The 22,161-nt window shown below is 36.7% G+C and overlaps 1 protein-coding gene across 1 annotated transcript in view; it reads right to left on the bottom strand.

Moving 5' to 3' along the window:
• TECRL (trans-2,3-enoyl-CoA reductase like) overlaps positions 1 to 21,888 on the bottom strand; it is a gene marked incomplete at both ends in the record, with an annotated part of 79,633 nt that extends 57,745 nt beyond the window's left edge. Inside the window, one exon of the mRNA XM_081082826.1 lies at positions 21,655 to 21,888. Coding sequence (XP_080938952.1) covers positions 21,655 to 21,888 — 234 coding nt within the window. The remainder of the gene's footprint in view (positions 1 to 21,654) is intronic.
• Positions 21,889 to 22,161: the final 273 nt, after the last annotated feature.

Here is a 22,161-nt window from a genome sequence, read left to right as displayed (position 1 = left end):
TAAATCTTTATTGTTCAGATTATTACAGATGTCCCTCTTTTTTTCTCCCCATAGCTCCCCTCCAGCCAGTTCCACTCCACCCCAGGTCTTCGCGCCCCCACTGTCTGCATCCATAGGTGTAAGCTCTTTGTCCAATCTCTTCCCACACCCTCCACACCCCCTTCCCTCCGAGAATTGTCAGTCCACTCCCTTTCCATGCCCCTGATTCACCAGTTTATTCACTTCAGCATATTTTTTTATTCATTTGGTTTTTAGATTCACTTGTTGATAGATATGTATTTGTTGTCACTTTGTTGTTTATAATTTTGTTTTCCCTTTGAGGTGGGGTAGGGGAACTCTCCAGGACAGGCCCGGGTTCCCCTCTCCTAGAGACACCTTGGGGTGGGGGCTTGGACCGGGTCCCCCACCGCCCGGGCAGCAGTGTAAAGGCTACATTTGGGACGGGGTGCGGGTGGGCCAGTGTTCCCTTCCAACCTCCCTGGAGGCCACGGGAAGGGACAGGGCTCAGAGCAAGGAGTGGGATGTCCGATCCCCTCACCCTGCCTAGACAGGGTGGGGGGGCATGGGGAGCTTGGGGTGGGGGACTGGGCCAGGACTCAGAGTCCCTCAGGTGGAGAAGGGCCTGGATGGGGGCACGAGTCCTCCCTGGAGGCCTGGGGGAGGGGCTGCACCTGGTCTTGGCAGGGGAAGGACAGCCCCGGGGTCCCTCTGCCCCACAGGGGAGGGGCGGCTTTGGGATGCAGGGGCCCCTCCCGGGTGCAGGGCCTGGGGGAGGGGCGGATCGGGCGGCCTGTTGTTTATAAATTTTTTTAATATATTTTTATTGATTTCAGAGAAGAAGGAAGAGGGAGAGAGAGATAGAAACATCCATGATGAGAGAGAATCATTGATTGGCTGGCTGCCTCCTGCAAGTCCCACACTGGGGATTGAGCCCACAACCTGGACATGTGCACTTGACCGGAACCGAACCTGGGACCCTTTAGTCCTCAGGTCGATGCTCTATCCACTGAACCAAACCAGCTTGGGCTGTTCATAATTTTTTATCTTTACCTTTTTCTTCTTCTTCCTCTTCTTAAAGAAAACCCTTCAGCATTTCATATAATACTGCTTTGGTGATGATGAACTCCTTTAGCTTTTTCTTGTCTGTGAAGTTCTTAATCTGACCTTCAATTCTAAACGATAGCTTTGCTGGGTAGAGTATACTTGGTTGTAGGTTCTTGCTATTCATCAGTTTGAATATTTCTTGACACTCCCTTCTGGCCTGCATAGTTTCTGTTGAGAAATCAGTTGACAATTGTGTGGGTACTCCCTTGTAGGTAACTAACTGTTTTTCTCTTGCTGCTTTTAAGATTCCCTCTTTGTCTATTGTCCTTGGCATTTTAATTATAATGTGTCTTGGTGTGGTTCTCTTTGGATTCCTTTTGTTTGGGGTTCTCTGCGCTTCCTGGACTTGTAAGTCTATTTCTTGCAATAGGTAGGGGAAGTTTTCTATCATTATTTCTTCAAATAGGTTTTCAATATTTTGCTCTCTCTTTTCTTCTGGCACCCCCATAATTCAGATGTTGGTGCGCTTGAAGTTGTCCCAGAGGCTCCTTTCACTATCTTCATATATTTGGATTCTTTTTTCTTTTAGCTCTTCCTGTTGGGTGTTTGGGTTTTTTTTTTTTTGGTTTTTTTTTTTTTGCTTCCACGCATTTCAAATCATTGACTTAATTCTTGGGATCCTCTAATCTACTGTTGAATCTCTGTATATTATTCTTTATTTCAGTCAGTGTATGCTTAATTTCTGACTGGTCCTTTTCCACTTTTTTTTTTTTTTGGCATTTTCACTAAGATCCTTGAAGGTCTCACTAAGTTCCTCAGAGGTTTCTAGAAGATTCTTCAGTAACCTTATAACTGTGGTTTTGAACTCTACATCCAGTAGTTTGCTTTCATCCATTTCTTTCATTTGTGACATGTTTCTTTGTTTCTGCATTTTGGCTGCTTCCCTGTGTTTGTTTCTATGTATTGGGTAGCTGATAAGTCTCCTTGAGTTGATATATTGGCCTAGTGTGGTAGGTCTCCTATAGGGCCCAGTGGCTCAGCCTCCCCAGTCACCTGAGGTGGACACACTTGGTGCACCCCTTTGTGGGCTGTGTGCACAGTCTTGTTGTAGTTAAGCCTTGATTGCTGTTGTTATCACTGGGAGGAATTGACCTCCAGGCCAATTGGCTGTGGGGACCAGCTGTATCTACAATGGAAGAGCTGCTGTGCAGGAGACAATCCTATGGAGCAGGAGTTGCTTCAGTGGGGCTTTATTGCTCACTGAGTGTGTCACTTATGGATGTGAAGAGTTGTAATCTGGTATGGTCTCACAATGAATACTGGGTACACTGCTTCTTGGATCTCCAAGGAAGTGCAAAGTCAGCCACTGACTAGGGGCACCCAGCAGAAGATACAGAGAGATCTTCAGATTTGTCCTCTTTGTATCGGGTTTGGAAGTGCCCAGAGTAGGCCCAGCTTAGTAGCAAGGCAGGCTCCTGCTGCTGCTGCCTGTTTAACAAGTTTTATGCTGAGAAATGACACGACATTCATATGCAAAAGCCGCTGTGGACAGCTTGGGTGGGGTTGTAAATTGGATGGGGTGGATTCTCAGGGAATCTCCTGGGCAGAGCAAGCAGCAATGACTGCCAGTCAGCCCTGCATCAGAGAAGTCCCAACGCAGGAAAAATGACCGCTGCCGGCATCTCTGTGTGAAAGAAAGCTGCCCTCCCGTTCCTGTCCTGATGCCAGACAGTACAGTTTCTCCCTGTATGTGTCTGGGTCCCCCAGAGTCTTGCCTGGCACTGGAGCTGAGAGCAAGCAGGAGCTTGTATTTCCCTCCTGATTAAAAAAGCGGCACTCCCGGGTGCCAGCCTGTTGCACGGCTCTGCACCTACTACCAGTCTCAATGTGCTTTCTTCTTTATCTCTGGTTGTAGAACTTCCACTCAGCCAGCTTTTCTGCAGTTCTGGATGATAGTGGTTCTAGCCATTTAGTCGTAATTTTGTTGTGGCTGTGAGAGGCAGCAAGTACAGGTATTTACCTATGCCGCCATCTTGGCTCCTCCTATAAATTAATTTCCTTAAAATATTCACCATATATTTAAAAATATATTTATCTAAATAAATTTCAGTTATATAAATACTTTTATTTACAATAAATTACATGTAAATTTTATTTAGGTATGTAGGCCAGACATTATTTTTTTTTTAAATATATTTTATTGATTTTCCACAGAGAGGAAGGGAGAGAGATAGAGAGCCAGAAACATCGATGAGAGAGAAACATCGATCAGCTGCCTCCTGCACATCTCCTACTGGGGATGTGCCCGCAACCCAGGCACATGGTCCTGACCGGAATCGAACCTGGGTCCTTTCAGTCCGCAGGCCAACGCTCTATCCACTGAGCCAAACCGGTTTCGGCAGGCCAGACATTATTGATACTGTAATAAATACACACACAAACACACACATATATATATAATTATAACATATTTAAAATATTTTTAAAAATTTTAATTGATATTAGATTTTGAGATCCTAACAAAATACAAAAAGGAGAAATGTTTTACAAATTAGAAACTAATTCAGATTTTGAGAACACAAAATTTTTCATGGTGAATTTTCTTTGTGAATATTTTTAGAATATATGTTTTGAAACCTACTGGAATACTTTAGGACTGGATGAGTTTATAAAGACCACAGAATTGAGAGCATATGTTTAAGAATAAAATAAAAGCCTACTGGAATTACAATTTATAATTACTTCTCAGATGACTTTTATTATGTTTTTCTATTGCAACTTGTGAAACCAAGAAAATAGTGCTTGCATGCAGGAAAGTTTATGTGCAACATGGTATTACTGGAATAAATAAGTAAACCCAAGCCATATTTAAATGAAATGGTTTCTGTATAAACCCTGAAGGACCATCTCAATTAAAATAGTATTACCTCTGTGAAACTAAGAAATAATCATAAAAATATGTTTTAAAAAAAACGCTAGTAATCAAATGAAAGTCATTTTTTCTGCCCCAAATGCTCATAGGTATTATTATAAGAAAGTTAACTGCAGTATGAAGACAGTAACAAATGACTGGGTCTATTACCCATGGATTAGTTATTTAGCATCATGATAATAGGAAAAGGACAAAATGTATGTGTGCATACTCCAAGTTAATTTACATTTATTTTGTTGAAAAAGTGATATTTCTTAACTAGAAAAATTCTAAATTTAATATAGTTTATTAAAATGTAAATGCAGATGAAACTGGAGGGAGAAAATCTCTAAGTGGTAAATTTTAAATCTAGTTTGAATTTCCTTAATTATAATCTGTAAAATATCTCAGGGTTCATTTTAACTGATATAATTGCCTAATGATGACCAGAATAAAAAAGGCTTTTTTTTTTTTTGAATAAGAAATGATAAGTCTGTTGAAAACTTATGGATTAAAGCATAATTAGTTTGTACTTGATGATTTGCAGTAAAAATGACAGGGACATTTGCTAAGTCACTTTTGCTTCAGTTTTAAAAGGAAAATATAGCATTTATACATATCTTCAATTGTATTGCCATGAATTATACTTTGAGTAAAGGCACAAATATAGTGAAAATAATGAGTGTGATAAGTAATAATTGGCTCAGTTTTAGTAGGATTTGGGAGGAAGAGTAAAATAATTGTCACAGTATTATCTATCAATCAGTTTTGTGTATATGTATATATACTATTTATTAGCAATAAATGTATACTATACTATACTGTACTATACTATACTATACTATACTATACTATACTATACTATACTATACTATACTAATTATACTTTGTGGTGAGTGGAAAAATAGCCACAGTATTTTGCAGATTCCCCCATAAAAGAGGTAGAATTTTTTTCTCCGACCTTAAATTTATCTTGACTTCTGATGTATTTTGATTACTAACATGTGTTGAAGTGAGGCTGTTCAAGTTGGAAATCTAAGACACAAGAGGCCATACATATATTTCTACTCTTTCTGATCACACCCTCGATCAGCACCATGTGGAGAAGCCTGACCTAGCTTCCCAGCTAACACCCTGATGAGGGTCACCCAGCTACTAGGCAACTGGCTGCACATACTTGAGTGAGCCCAGCAGAGAACTAAATCATAAAATGACAGAATAATGATATAAATAAATGGTCTTTGTTTTAAGATACTCAGTTTTTCAGTAGTTTGCTATCAAAAACTAAAGAACTATTAAAAATTAATCATTTCGAGCAGCAATTTTCAACCTTTTTCATCTCATGGCACACAAACTAATTACTACAATTCTGGGGCACACCAAAATATATATATTTTTGCCGATTTGACAAAAAAAAATGCTGTAATTTTGATTTGTTCACACCAGATGGCTACTGTTGTGTTGGCTGTTATGCTTTTACTTGACAATCTAAGGGGAAAAAAAAGGTCAGTGCCCCTGACTAAATAGTCAGTATTGCATGCTTTTAATATTTTTGTGGTACACCAGTCAGTTGTGGCACACTGATTGAAAATCATTGATTTAGAGGAGAAAAGTAAAAGTAAAACATAAGTAAAAATGCTGTATAGAGACATTTCAATTGATAATGATCTGCTAATGGGATGATGATCTCCACAAAATTATAATGGAGCTGAAAAATTCTTATTGCCCAGTGACACATCATAGCCTTCCTAACAACCTAGCACAACACATTAGTCGTGTGTTTGTGATCATGCTGCTGTAAACAAACCTGTTAGGCAAATGAAAGTATAGCACATATAATTGTGTACCGGTACATAATACTTGATGATAAGTGACTTTGTTACTGGTGTGTGTATTTACTATACTATACATTTTATCATTATTTTAGAGTGTATTTTTTCTACATATTAAAAAGTTTGCTGTAAAATTGTATGCCTCATACATCTTGGGTCCATCTCGTCTCTAGACTGCACAATTTTCTCTTGTGCTTAATATAATCTCATGTTACCATGTACAGTAATATGCCTAACAGGCTGGAAGCATAGAAGCAATAGGCTTTACCAGTGGTCGGCAAACTCACTAGTCAACAGAGCCAAATATCAACAGTACAACGATTGAAATTTCTTTTGAGAGCCAATTTTTTTAAACTTAAACTATATAGGTAGGTACATCATTATTAACTTAATTAGGATACTCCTAAGCTGGCCTTTGCTAAAAAAAGTCCTCAATCTGATTGAGGTACGTTCCCTGAGGTCGACCCCTTCCAACTCTCCCATCCACACTCCTCTTGTATACTTGTTTCGTCTATCTCCTTTCATTCATTCATCCTCTCTATGTGTCCAAACCATCTCAACATACCTTTTTCAATCCTCGACACTACATCGTCTTTCGCTCCACAACGTTCCCTGTATGTGTGCGCCCGCATGTGGTATTTTGTGGAAGAGCCACACTCAAGGGGCCAAAGAGCCGCATGTGGTTCATGAGCCACAGTTTGCTGACCACTGGGCTATACCATATGGCCTAGGTGTGTAGTCAGCTTTACCATCTAGGTTTGTGTAAGCACACTCTATGATGTTCACTAAATCACCTAATGATGCATTAGTCAGAAGGTATCCCTGTACTTAAGTGGTTCATGACTGTAGCTTGGTTATTTCATTGTAAAACCTGCAAAAAAATTCAGGAGGGTGACTTTCACCTTTCAAAAATTTACATCAGGTTTGTAAATCAACTATAAGTTTAAAACTCTGTTGTTTAATTAATTTGTTTATTTTTGTTCTACTGATGGTATTTTAAGAGACATGTTGATTAAATGCAACTTTTAAAAAGGCACTTAAAAATTCAAATTTTATGTACAAAAATGGCATCACTGTGAAACAAACATGCCATGCATTTCATTTTGTAACTATTTCTGATTCACAAATATTTGACATTTACATAAGTATTCAAGATACTTTATATTTGCTTTTGAAAAAGTTCACGATACAGTAAAACTGAATTTCAGCAAACACACACACACAAACTTATCATGCATAAAATATTAAAATGTGTAGTTTATTCCACTGGTGATTCAAGGAAATGCTCACACTAAGACAGAGAGTATATTTTGGGAAATGAGCTAATATGGGTAGCTGGTTTTCTCAAAAAGTAAGATTTTTACCTACCTCTTTAAAAATAATATTATAATCCATCTAATTAGAACACTCCTTTTCCTAAAATATATTTCTTGTCCTAACAAGAGAAGAATAATTTAAATGGTTCTTGGAAACTGAAGCTCTATAGCAAAATAAATTATTTTGGCAAATGTTTCTTGTATTCCTCATCTCCACTTCTCAAAGGGGTCACCATGCTAAGAGTGTCTGAGAAATGGCAAGCAGGCCAGTGGGTTTTCAGTAGAGTGACTTAGAGATAGAGTAAAGATATGACCAGAGAGATAAGGGTGCAAAGATCTAAACTTTTAGAATATGAGATATGAGTGAATTGTGTACTTGTTGGAGGGTTTTTTTCAGAGGAATGACATGATACCTTAGGTTTACAAAAGAATCAATCTAGCTTCTGTAAATTAAACAGAATCTAGGTGACAATTAAAATGATCATGCAATAACAAAACCATTTTCATCTGCACTGATGAATTCCAAATGACATTTTACCTGGTGATATTGTAGAACCTGATGGGCTGTAACTACATCTGATAGAAACTATAGCTTATGTATTTGTGTTCCTACATACACTGTGGGTGTTCAGTGAAGACTCATTTAGATCAGTCCACCTTATAGAGGTGTTAGTGACTAGGATGGTAACAGTTCAGTGAGGAGATATAGAATAAAATGATTTATTGCTTAATTGGATATGGTCCAAACAGAAAGAGATTTTAGAGAGCTGGCAGCTTGATAAACTAAGGTTGGACTCTTTCTATAACTCATTAAATAATTAGTCCCATAGGTGATTCTCCATTGGAGGGGAGACTTTGATCTTGCAATCACTTGCTGTGTCTTGGCCTCTTCAACCTCATAGATAAATAGTCATGAGGCTACACAGCATGGGCATATCTTAAAACATTGCTTATTCCATCACCTATATATTATGTATTTAGAGCTGGGCACATTGTCTACTCATTTTAGGACTGATGCAAAATATGTGAGTAATTAGAAAAGACATAATTAGGCAAAGGCAATAGTTCACACATAAAAAAATAAAATTTTGTACTATTGCTGCTTTTAAAACTTCTTCAGGAACTTCTTGAAATGAGCAGATGTCTCCAGAATATTGTTTACCCTACTTAGAAAAATGAAATTTAATTGGTAAGGGAAAAAAAACAACCACCACATGAAATTCACTCTACAGAAAAATGGCAAAGTGCAATACAAAAATTGTCAGTAAACTTTGCGAAGAAAAGGAATGTGTTCAACAATGAAGACACAGAGAGAAATAAAATATAAGATAAATTGAATAGAAATAATTAACTGCAGAGGTGTGAAAATACACAAACACACACACACACACACACACACACACACACACATAATATCCAGTGCACAGCTTCTACCTGGCAAGAGCTCTTGATTTCTCATTTTTGGGACACAGGAAATAGAACTAAACTAGCCTAGAGAATCATATTTTAAGATTGATTAATTCAAGTTATTATCAAGTGAAATGTTTCTATACAGCATTTTTACTTATGTTTTACTTTTACTTTTCTCCTCTAAATCAATGATTTTCAGTCAGTGTGCCACAACTGACTGGTGTACCACAAAAATATTAAAAGCATGCAATACTGACTAGTCAGGGGCACTGACCTTTTTTTCCCTTAGATTGTCAGGTAAAAGCATGACAACAGTAGCCATCTGGTGTGAACAAATCAAAATTACAGCATTTTTTTTGTCAAATCGGCAAAAAAATATATATATTGGTGTGCCACAGAATTGTAGTAATTAGTTTGTGTGCCATGAGATGAAAAAGGTCAGGGCACAAGCCGGGTTGCAGGCTTGATCCCCAGTAGGGGGTGTGTAGAAGGCAGCCGATCAAAGATTCTCTCTCATCATTGATGTTTCTGTCTCTCCCTTCTCCCTTTCCCTTCCTCTCTCTAAAAATCAATTTAAAATAAAATAAAAGAAAGTAAATGTATTCATTAATCTATTTTTAATTATAAAAAAGTATTCAAATGTTTTCTTACCATTTTAAAATAAAGCAGATTTTATTTCAGCAATGAACAGCTCAGTTGTGGCTACTCTGTTGTTTATGTTTTTCTTACCATATCAAGAGTTAAATTTTTTTCTACATAAGACAGCTCTTAAAATCAAAGTAATTTATGAAAAATTTTAGAGTGAGAGCTTTTTGAAATTGCTTATCTATAAAAATGAGGAGCATGTCATCTAAATAAAGGCCTCAGGGTTCTGTGTTAAACTCCTGATTAAATTAAATTTGGATTATAACAGAATCTTATTAAATGAAGTTTATGAGAAGCAGGTAATAAATCTATATTCAATGGCAGGGAGACCAGTGTTGACCATGAAAGGACTCAATTAGGCAGCCAGTAACTCATCCAGTGTTTTGCTAAAATAAATTACAAATTATATTACACTTTGATTTTTTAAAATCAAATAACCAATAATGGCAAAGTTAGAAACACCCAAACATGAAGCAATAGTAAGTGTTTGGAGGCAGTAAAAGTGTGGAATGAGAACACTTAAACTGCAATAAGAAAAGAAAAAAAGGACAGGTAATAATGGATTTGCTCTTTTCACAAAATGATGTTAGAATGATGAGTTTATAAGAAGGCAGAGGTATAGCCTTCTTTGATATAAGACTAAGATCAATTCTCAAAATATCTGTTATCTAGATGTAATAGGCAGTTCAAAATAAATCTGTCAAAGAGAATTAACTTCTCATAGGGAAATAAACGAGTGTGACATTCATAGGCTTTATGTGGCTACAGACTTCTGGGCTCAGATTACTCAGTTGAATCCCAGTAGATCAACAGGGATTGAAAATTATTTGATGATTGTCAGTATAAAAACATCCACTAATAAAATATAATATACTAATGGGATGGAGTCTGACACATTTGCACCTTTGAAAAACTTAAGTGGGTAGGGAACTCATCTTCACATCCCTTCCTAAATTCTCCATAGAGGTCTCTCTAGCAATGTGCCTTCAGTCAAAGCCTGAGAGGCTAAGGATGTAAGGCATTGAGAGATCATTATATACTTTAAGAGATGACACTTTACTCTTAGAAATATCCCCACGATGGTCCCCCAGTGTGCTGGGACTGTTTATAACTGGAAGAGATTTCTAGAGCCACTCTCAATGTAGTCAATAGAAAAGAATATTATCTGTCTGGGCTCAGCACCACTTTGTTCATACCTGTTTTAGTTTGTGTTATACTATCTTGTGTGGGACTACTTACATGTCATTACCAATCACAATATTGTGAACATCTAAGGGAAAGGAATATACAGGATATGACAAAAGTAGGTTTACACTTGTTCATATGGAAACAATATAATAATTAATAAACAATAATACAAAAATAAACTCTGTTTTATGTACTCATAACTGTAAACCTACTTTCCCCACCCTGTATTTGGTTTGTTTGATTTGTTTTTCATCCTGGTGCTCACAGTGTCTGTGCCTAACAACTGAAAAATTTGTATTTTTTAATGGATATGAAGGAAAAAACAATCAGGAAAGAAGGAAAAAAAGAGAGCAAAGGAGGCATGAAGGATTTACAGTGTTCTAGGATGATGTCCCTGTAAGATATTCTTGTAGTTTGTATTTAATCATAACCAACTGTGAAAACATTTTAGGGGTAACAACTTCACACAATGATTGCCCTCTAAACCTTTGAGCTCTTGAAATGTAGTCATGCAAATAGCATAATTTTCACAGCAGAAAGTAAGATGCAATGTTAATATACATGAATCAAAGATCACTTATATTTATGTATAATTTAGGGCTATGTTGAATTTAGATGCAGTTATTATACAAATTCTAGCAAAAATATATTTCATTATGCCTATACTCTTGATAATGCAGACTTAAGACCTCAGTGAGCCACATTTGTGTCCAGAAACATGAGGTTTCAGCGCATGAAAAGTCTTAATGTGATATAAACATTAGTATCCAATTGCTGCAATATTGCCCCTTCAAACCTCTCTCTGAAGTCTTTAAAAAATCTATATATATAAAAGCCAAGCGACTGGAATGACCAGAATGACCGGTCACTATGATGTGCACTGTGGCAGGCCAACTGGTTCCAGAGCACCTGGCCAAACTCCCATGGCCCTTCCCTTCAGCCCCTCCACTCCGATCGAGGGCGGGGCTGGCCAGCCAACCTCTGTGGCCCCTCCCCCAGATCAGGGTGGGCCAGCCAGACCCCATCCATGCACAAATTCATGCACCGGGCCTCTAGTTTAAAATATAAAGTAATAGAATTTTTTTTTTTTAATCCTCACCCGAGGATTTTTTCCCATTGATTTTTAGAGAGAGTGGAAGAGGAAGGAAAAGACAGAGATATATCGATGTGAGAGGACAACATTCTATCCACTCAGCCAAACTGTCTAGGGCTGGAATTTGTGTTTCTTCATTTTGCCTTAAGTTATTGCTCATTTTTTAACTCCTAATTTTATGAGGAATAGTTACAGGGAAGTAATAACTTTGTCAGTAATAACTTTGAGCACTAAGGTACATGAGAGGAACAATAAAAATGTGTTAAGAACTCACTAAGGTTACAGAAACAAATTAAGTAATTATTTGGATAGTTATTTGTTAGGCCTCCAAAAAGTACCAGTAAAATGTTAATCTTAACATGGTAGATGCATAATATATCATTTGCCTTTAATTTCTAAACAAAAGGTCAAAACAAAAGTATTTTCCAGAAATGTATTATGTAAGCACTGTCTTTATCTTTTCTGTCTGAGCTGTTAGTTCTCAAAAGAACTATGAATCCCTTCATCGTCAACTTTTTGATAATTGTACAGCATGCACATCTTCATGTTTTATCAAGAGTTTAGCTAAGCTACTCCATGCTATTGCTGCCTTAGTATCAATGCTCTACAGTGACTTTAAACTGACACCAGCCCCTCAAGCTAGCACACACCCTAGATCAGGGGTGGAAAAACTTTTTGTGAGTGCGTGCCAAAACCAGAAAAATCTCTGACTCAAAATTCTTCTGTATGCCAACCCTAATTTTTTGAGAACATGTTATGCCTACTTGATAGCTCTTAAGGTGTACATATGTGAAGAACCTTGAAGAAATAATAAAATTCATTCGAATGACAAAAACACAGTATATGATGATGAAAAATACATTTATTTTTTAATGTATACATGTACACTGATAGTCCGACAGAAAACTTTATGACTCCGTTTGATATTATCAGTGGGACTTTTGCTGCTGCATCACTGATGACAGAGATTTTACATCAGGTTTATATTTCGTGACCTTCAGAGATATGCACGAGCTACTACTTTCATCCGTCAGGCTACTCCTATTACGAGATTTAACAAAATTCATCACTGAGAAGAAAGATTCACAAGTGTATGTGGATGAAACCAAAACACTGGTCAGATCTAGGAAGGCAGGGAGAGTTAAGGCAGAGGCATAGAAATTGCTCTTCCCCTCTCTCGTCAATCCATATCTATGGTCTTTAAGATAACTTGTTATGTAAAATTATTGATTTATCTAAGATGCACCTACACTGAATTTATCTAAAAAACAAAAACGTCAATATTAAGGAAAAAATTGTAAATGGAAGATTATAAGAGAGGGTTTCGCATGCCAACAAAAGTTACTGGCGTGCCATGTTTGGCACGCGTGCCAGGGGTTGCCCAACCCTGCCCTTGATAGTGGCCCCCAGAGTCACAAGTAAATGTACATTCCTGATATAATTTTCCCAGCAGCACTGTGATCAACAGCCCCTCTGCCTCCCAGTCCATTGTCCTTGTGTGCGCCTTAGATAAGACCCTTTTACTAAAGGGTTTACTAAAATCCTGCTCTTTGAATTGATCAATTCAGTTTTAGCGCAGGAATCTGAAAGCATTCCACCCATGGACCCTGAAAGAGGCACGTGCGCAGATCCTGCCTCCTCTCTGTCTGCACTCTGCCATGACCTCCATTCAGCCCTCAGAGTAGGGCGTGGACGTCCTTCAGGACCTGTGAGAATTTGGCTATTTCAGTTTCTCTTGTCTATTGTTTAACCACAGCTCTACTTCTGGCAACATGTTCTCCACTTAACAGCTATTATTTTGACAATTTCATAACAGTTTTACACATAGAAGTTATTAACATATTATATATCCAAACAGTAAAGTCCTACTTAAACTTAATTTAACTAAAATAAAATGATAATGCAATATTATATTCCTTTCACCAAAAAGTTATCTCTGTTTACCACTCAAAATGGCCTTGTTTTTTCTCTCACTATTGAGATATCTTTGCACTTAGAATTACATCTACATTGTTTGACTTCTGCAGGAGAGAATAAAATCGATGAAGATATGAACTGCATTTGTATGAGTGAATGCCTTATCTCAAACACCTAATAGAGCACTAGAGAAGTATCTCCACAAATATCTAAAGAATTAATAAATACTTCATTGTGATATTCTAAAGCAGGGGTCCTCAAACTACGGCCCGCGGGCCACATGCAAATACAAATATTGTATTTGTTCCCGTTTTGTTTTGTTTTTTTTTTTTTTTACTTCAAAATAAGATATGTGCAGTGTGCATAGGAATTTGTTCATAGATTTTTTTTAAACTATAGTCCGGCCCTCCAAAGGTCTGAGGGACAGTGAACTGGCCCCTGTTTAAAAAGTTTGAGGACCCCTGTAAAGTCTCATAACAGATAGTTTGAGAGCCACTGAATCTGGTAAAGTTCAACTCTTCTAGATGCATCCTCTAAAACTTATTTATGTATGTAGACTTCCTAAATGGAGTATCATTGTATCTCATGTATTAGTAGATAGAAATTATGTCTTCTTTATAGTTTAAGCATAAATAAAAATAGCTTTTTAAAATTTGTTTTGTAAATGTTATTCATGCATTGTTTTCTAGAGTTTATTTTCTCCTTACTGTTACATTGTATGCAATGGTTATACCTTCACTGGCATCTTTCATGGTATACCATAATATAAGTAACAGATTGATATTATTTGGGATAAGAAATTGGTTATAAAAAGATAGATATTGATACTACAAAGATTGACTCTGTGACTATGCTTTCCAATTCTAAAATGCTTCCGAATCATTTCAAAAAATGTTAATAATGACTATCATTTTAAAAGTGCTTAAATATTATACTCATATTAGAGATGCATTAATTCCATTATTTTCCTCACTTCAGTGGAATAATCATATTTGTAATATGCTGGCACTATCTAAAATATTACATTCATTTGTGCACAACTAATCATGTGCACACATGGCTTTACATTTTAGTTACAAATATAGAATCCTTACTTAATCCTGGAAGACAGATATTTGCCCTACTTTTGATAAAAGAATACCAAGACTCAGAGTAGTTCAGTAACATAGATAACAAAACACTAATTTGCAAATTTACATAATATTTTGCAAAAAATTATTTGTGTCTAATAAAGGCACAAATATATCTGCACTCAGAACATAAACCACTGTGCCACATTTCCTCTCATGACATATAACTGTTAATATAATAAAATTACATTTTATGAGATAAATCTAAGTGCACTAATTCTTTTAAAATTAGAACTGCCTGCAGTATTATGAAATCCCCAAGTACATCCAAAAAGAGGGGTGGATGTTGGAACTCCCCTGGTTTCACCGAAAACAACTTTGTTCATCATCTCTTTTGGTAAAAACAACTCAATTTTGTAACTTTTAATGATACAGATCTTGATAGCACATTTTGTATTTAACTTATTATTAAAAGGGACTTTAAATAAATTTCTTAATTTCTAGGTTTGAATGTTAACTAATGTTATTTTATGTCTACATATAAAAAACTAGTGGTCCGATGCACAAAATTCGTGCTTGGTGGGGTGTGTCCTTCAGCCCAACCTGCACCCTCTCCAATCTGGGACCCCTCAGCAGATGTCTGCTTGCCAGTTTCGGCCCAATACCTGTGTGATCAGGCTTAAACCGGCAGTCAGACATCCTTCTCACAATCCGGGACTGCTGGCTCTTAACTGCTCACCTGTCTGCCTGCCTGATTGCCCCTAACCACTCTGCCTACTGGCCTGCTTGTCCACAACTGCCGGCCTGCTCATCCTCAACTACTCCCTCAGGTGGCCTGTTTGCCAACACCTACCTTCCCCACTGGCCTGCTCATCCCCAAATGCCCCCCTGCCAGCCTGATCGCCCCCAACTGACCCCCACTAATGGCCTGCTCACCCACAACTGACCCCGTGCCGGCCTGATCACCTCTAATGGCCCTCTCACTGGCCTGATCACCCACAACTGCCCTCCCCTTTTGGCCCCTAACTGCCTCTACCTTGGCCCTGCCACCATGGCTTTGTCCAGAAGAATGTCCAGAAGGTCTCCTGGAAGGTCTCCCAGTCTAATTAGCATATTACCCTTTTATTAGTATAGATAGAGGCTTGGTACACAGGTGGCGGCTGGCTGGTTTGCCTGAAGGGTATCCCAGATCAGGGTGGGGTTTCCCTTGCTGGGTGGGGCAGCCTGGGCAAGGGGCCTGTGGTGGTTTGCAGGCCAGCGATACCCCCATTGGGGTGGGGGTCCCCACCAGGGATAGTGATGGCCTAGGTGAGGGGTTGGGGCAGTTTGCAGGCTGGCCACGCCCCCCAGCAGGGACCCTCACCCCATGGGGGCATGGCCAGCCTGGGTAAGGGGCTGAGGGCTATTTTCAGGCTGGCCACACCCCTTTCAATGTGGGGGTCCCTGCTGGGGTGCCTGGCCAGCCTGGGTGAGGGGCTGATGGCTGTTTGCAGGCCCCTCCCTCATCTGCCGGCCGGGGCAACCCAAGCCTCCCACTTGCTCAGGCAGGCTCTGTGGCCACTGCCCACAGGCACCTCCTTCAGTGGCAGGCCCAGGCAGGCGGGAAGCTTGGCTTCCTCCATTGCCGGGGGTGACCCAAGCCTCCCCCAACTCTGACTAGCTCTGTGGCCACTGCCATCTTTGTCCCACTAATTTGTATATTCCTTCCTGATTGGCTGTGGGGCATTGTGAAAGTATGGCCAATTTACATATTTGTCTATTATTAGTGTGGATAGAAAAAAATGCTTAAGAACTTTCTTTTGTCTCAAATAAAAGGGCAAGTAGACATCCCTTAAAAACATCATCTTTATCCTGAAACACAATGTCTGTGTCAGAAGTCAGACTGCTCAGTCATGAGATCAAACTGAGCATGGGAATTTGGGCTCATGACAACTCATTATCTGTCAAGTGGGTGTATAATAGTTGAGAGCAAGGCACAGAACATGCATTGGCCAGGTTCCTAACTTGGTTCTAACACACATTAAGTTCTTCATTTCAATTCTCTGCACCATAATTTCTCTCCTATAAAGGGCAATAATAATACTTAAATCATTTTATAGAAAATAGTAATAAAGTGCAGAGATATTGGATCATGTCCATGGAAAAAGATAAAGCAGTCAGACATAAATTCTGCTATGACTCAATCAAAGTTTATAAGCTTTCAACTATTAACATATTACGCTACAGAGTAAGAAGTAGGAGAAAGGGCACTGAGGAGGAGGGGGAAAAAGAGGTAGGAATGGGAAGAAGGGGTGGGGTAGGACATATGGAAGAAAAAAGAGGAGCAGGATGATGATGGAGAACAGAAAAAAAAAAGAAAATAATGTCATTTATATGTGAAATTCAGAAAACCGTCATGAGGCCATTTTAAAACAGGTGCCATTCTCACTTTACAGATGAACAACTGGAAGCATTGATGTGCTAAGTAGCTTGCCCAAGAGGCAATATTAAAAGTGGTAATGTCAGAAATTAAGGATTCTCAAAATTTCTATCTATTAAAAGTGCAATTTTTATGTAGTCTTATTGCACTAAAATTCTCTCTACTATTTTCTGGTAAGAGCTGGTATTTTATTGTAAGAAGGATTGGAGATTTATTGAGGGCTTTATTTTATTTGTATGAGTTTTTGAAAGGCTTTTGAGAGTTTTGACATAAAACAAATTAAACAATAGGAGAAAGAGGGCTCCTGTGGTCAAGTTCCTTGGAAAAAAAAATAAAGAAAAAAGAATGGGATGATATTGGAAACGTTTATCAACCCAAGCTTTTAGAGTTCTAGCCATGCTCTTGAATCATTGACTTATCTCAAGATAAGCTTCTGACATTTTACAAAATAGAAGTGAGACAGAGATAATTAGCAACTAGAAATAATTCATTGTTAAATTTTTAAAATTAATATTTCCATTATATTTTTGATGTTCCAATAAATATTTAAGAATGATATTTAACAATATATAAATCTATTCTCTACCTTATTCTTGGTTAGTCATTTTTTTTTATCATTCATGGGAAATAACTAAATTAGTTAAATATCCCCATCTGTATTGTCACCTTTGTGAAAATCTTGTTAGATTTTGTAATTATAATGTAACTGTTTAGCAAATTATACACTAATTCAAAGTTAAATTATATACATCATTGTTTGTAGCAAGCCAAGAGGAATTTGGGCATTTAGTAGAATGGATGATTTAAATGCTTTTTCTAGGAATATATTTACATTTATTCCATTGACAATTTGATTTAGAAAATAGTAAAATCTATTTTTAAATACTATATTTCTCTATCTTAACACTATCAGTGCTAAACAAGAGTGCATTATAAAAAACACATATCTTTTAGAGGGTAATTGTTTTAGTTAGTACATATTGGTTAAATGTTTTATTTGTGCCAAACACTGTTCTAAATGTTGGATATACAGGAATGATAAAAACCAAATCCCTGATTTTGTGAAGCTGGCATAAAAAAGTAGGCAAAATAATAAACAAAATGAAAAAATAAATAAGTGCTATTAAAGAAATAGAGCAAGGAATGGTAATGGAATATATTGCCAGATTTTGAAATTTTAAATAAGTAGTAAGGAAAAGCCACAAGAAAGGAAGTGACAGCTGAGTCAATACCTAAAGGAAAACACTGACTAGTTTTGAGTAGTGAATGATATTATCTGACACAATATAACAGGCTTGTTCTGTTGCAGTGTAGGGAATATATTTGAAGGTACTAAGGACTGAAACAGAAGAAAAAAACAGGAGTTCTAGCAGGAGAGGTGGTTAAAATTTTTCATTGTCTGGATATATGTGAAGGCACAACCATGAAGATGGATTGCATATGTGTTGTGAGATTAGATAAGTTGTGATGCCTCTAAGCGCTTGCCTTGAGCTATTTGAAAAATGTGATTCCACTAGTGACCTAAAAAATCTTGTGGAAACAGTTTTTGAGACGATCAAATGTTGAGTTTTGGATATGCTAACTATGAGATGCCTAGTAAACATTCAGATAGATAGGTAGATAAATTAAATAGATTGATGATAGATGATAGATAGGAGAGAGAGAGAGAGAGAGAGAGAGAGAGAGAGAGAGAGAGAGAGAGAGAGAGAGAGAGAGATGATTACCTAATATGAGAAGTTCTGATGACTGAGTTGGTGACAGTCCACACCTAATAAGTTAGATGAAGAAGAAGCAAGAGAAAAGGGAGGAGCCCATAAAGTTGATTTTAAACAATCTGTGTAGTATTATCCTGGAACTCAAATAGCAAAAGTGTCTTAAAGAGGATGTACTTAACAATGGCAAATGCTCATAAGTTCCTCATATACTGAGTAAGATGAAGTATGAGAATTGACCTTTGGATTTAGCAAGGTATTTACCACTGCCTCTGGTGACCTCAGCAAGTTCATATCCTGGAAAGTAACAGAGGAAGATACCTGAATGGAGTGTGGTTAGGATAAAATAGAAGATAAATGATGGGCAGATAAAATGAAAATAATGAAAATAGTGAGGGAAATGGGGCACAAGCTAAAGAAGATATTTAAGGCAATTGAAAGTGTTTAGTGTGTGTGTGTGTGTGTGTGTGTGTGTATGCGCGCTCGAGCACGTGTAGAAGAACACGATTCCATATATTTTCTTTAATCCAGGGAATTCTCTCAATGGCTTGGTCTCATGAATATCCTTACTACATTCTTTATCCATTCTGAAGTTGATGTTATAATGTTTAGATACAAACACAATTTCTACAGAGCTCAGCATATATTACTAAGAACATACATCCTATTCAAGATACCTAAACGTTTACATTTAATAAATCATGTTAATGTATAATTATTAAGAAGTCAAATTGAAATTCTGATTCTGTGCCAGTATGACAAGGGTGAACCTATTTTTTCTTAGATTTTTACATACATTAAATTTATCTCTGTAAATGATTATTAAAACTACAAAAATATTTTCCCTATTCTGTGCAAGGCACTATGCTAAGCCTGTTAAATATCATTTTCCTCCTTTTCACTATGCACTTACAAATAGATTTTTATTAACCTATATTCGAAATAATGGTCCTGGGTTCAGCAACTCAGTGACTTTCCTGAACCTTGATAAATGTGATTGATGTGGCAGGGATTCTGTGCAGCTATGCATACTTCCAAAGTACATGACCTGTAACTTTATTAGACAGTACTTACTGAAAGATAAGGACTACGTCATAAGCAACACTTCTCTTATATGCTGGATAGAGCTAAATGCAATGAAAGGCACTTAACATGACCTTACTGTTAATATAACTATTAATTTGTCTAAGAAAAACAATATTTTGAAGAGCAAACACAATCAATCTTTCTCATGATTACAAATTTGAACTAGTAAGAGTCATGAAACAACAACAAAAAAGTAAATTAATTAAGGTTTTTTCTTTTAAAAGTCATGCCATCACTGTGAAATAATTTACCATATTACAAAATTAAAATAAGATTAAATAAAATCCAATTCTACTGGCAAGACAAAGATTTGTATGTAGTAAGTTGTATATCATATGGTGTTGATTGTCCAATAAAGGTTGGTAAGGCATTCAAAACTAATCCCCTGTCTAGCTTACTGAGTTTCCCCTAAAAGTTTGCTACTGGAATTGCAAATACCAGGAATCTTACATTTCAAATATGAGATTCGTGAGCCAAATACATATCTCCACAAAATGCTGGATTTCTGGATGCTTAATTTTTTTGCAATTTAAATATTGCTAGAATGTAAAATACCATGTCTTAGCTTCAGATGAAATCACAATAACATGAGATATAAATGTGAGGAAAACAATTAGGAGCACATCCGCTTTTCAGTATTTTAATGTGGATTTTTGGTCAAGGTCTAAATATATATCAGAAAGCATACAATAACCAGTCTCATTTTAGGATCTTCATCTTTGTAAATCCTTGACCAATTTAACATGCATCAAATTGATTGCCATATTTCCCTTAATTTAAGTGTATTATTTTAAAGCTTTTTGAATGGTGAGCATTCAAAACCTGTCAGCAACTTCCAGATTATATTATTTTTGTCTTGTTTTTGTATAATGCAAAAATATAAAATCTTTACTGAAATGACAGAATAGCTTATGCTGTGTATGAAATTAATAAGTTATAATTGTTTATACATAAAATATATATTCATCATGCATATATGGCCCCATTGGTACTAAATAAAAATAATATGATTCAGAGTTGCATAAAATGGTTTTAATTCTATGTTGCACTTATGTCCTGTATGAACTTGAAAAAGTGCTTTATTTTTCATTTCCATCAATAATTAAAAGTTAATATTACCTCAAAATAAACCAATAATAAGTTATAATTACTAAATAAGAGAATATATATTATTTTCTTGGCAATTAAAACAGTAAACAAGTACTTCTCTTCCCTTTTTATCTAGAAACAGGGCTAGAGATTAGTTAAATGGAATCAGTGATTCACTTTTATTTTTAGAACAAAAGCAAAAACTAAACTTCAGTAAAGAAAAATAAATGGATATTTTATTTAAAATATCAATATTTCTCATAATAAGTTAAACTACTCATGTCTTTTCAAAGACTAAAAGTGTTTGAAATATTATACATGCATATGTTATCTACAATGTACACAAGATTATGTAAGCTAGAAAGTATATATTTTATCTTCAGTGAAACATCTGTGCTCTGAATATAAGTGGGTAACATAAAGCAAGAAACTGTGGTTTTGAAATAAGTAAAACTTTTATAAAAAGCAAGATGTTCGTTTTTCAAGACAAATAATTAAATCAATATTAAATAATTTTTAATGGAGAGACTTCATCATATATGTTAAATAGAATTTTTAGTAATTTCAGTGACCTTTGCTTGCTATTTTCTACAAATACTATTACAACTCTCTGATAATATGAATATTTAAGTGCATGAAGAGAAAAATGTGGAGGCATTTTTTTCATGTACAATGAGAAGGCGAACAGTGAAAATTTTGCCTCCCGACAATGGTCGAGTTAATATTTATTAGCTACCATTTAAATTGATTATGCGAAATGCAGTAAATTTCTTCTACTGAAACTATGTATAAAGTATCTATCCTGCTCATTAGAAAAGAAAAGCACTAAAAGCCAGGAATGTGTTTTACTACAGTCTGGTCAGCATTTTAGCGATTCATCATCATTGTAGCAAAGAAGAGACATTTAAATAAACAAACTCACCTTATCCACAATACATATCTGCTTTCTTGTTTGCGCATCAAGTATTTCAATCTCAAAGTGAGCTGCTTTTGAATGTTTCACTGCGGGAGCTGACTTTAGAGGGCCCGCTGAAAGTATAAGTTGGGAAAAAGACTGAAATTTTCTCATGTCATTCTTCGCTGTGGCCCTTGTAGCTCCTGGGGAAGAAAGGTCTCTCTTGCTTTCTGAAACAAGGGACTTCTGCCTTTTGAACATTGTGTGAACCTCCAGGAGGATCTGTCATGTCAGAGAAGACACTTTGCAAGTGTTTTTCCTTCACACCAGTTATATACTGCTTCTGAAATCCGAAAGGTCAAGTGGCATGCCATTCCAATAGTTCCGTTTTATTTAGCAGGATTAAAACCAATGACTGATCTTCTTTCTATATATAACACACCGTTGTGAACTGCTGCAATGTAGAGGCTTACTTTACCAGCATTCAAGTTGTTCCTTGCTTTCTCCTTTTATCTCTGCTTTTAAAATGGTATC

This window comes from Myotis nattereri, assembly GCF_964212035.1.
Source record: "Myotis nattereri genome assembly, chromosome: 1".
NCBI lineage: Eukaryota > Metazoa > Chordata > Mammalia > Chiroptera > Vespertilionidae > Myotis > Myotis nattereri.
The sequence above is the reverse complement of the archived record's forward strand: the minus strand, read 5'-3'. Positions and strand labels throughout refer to the sequence as shown.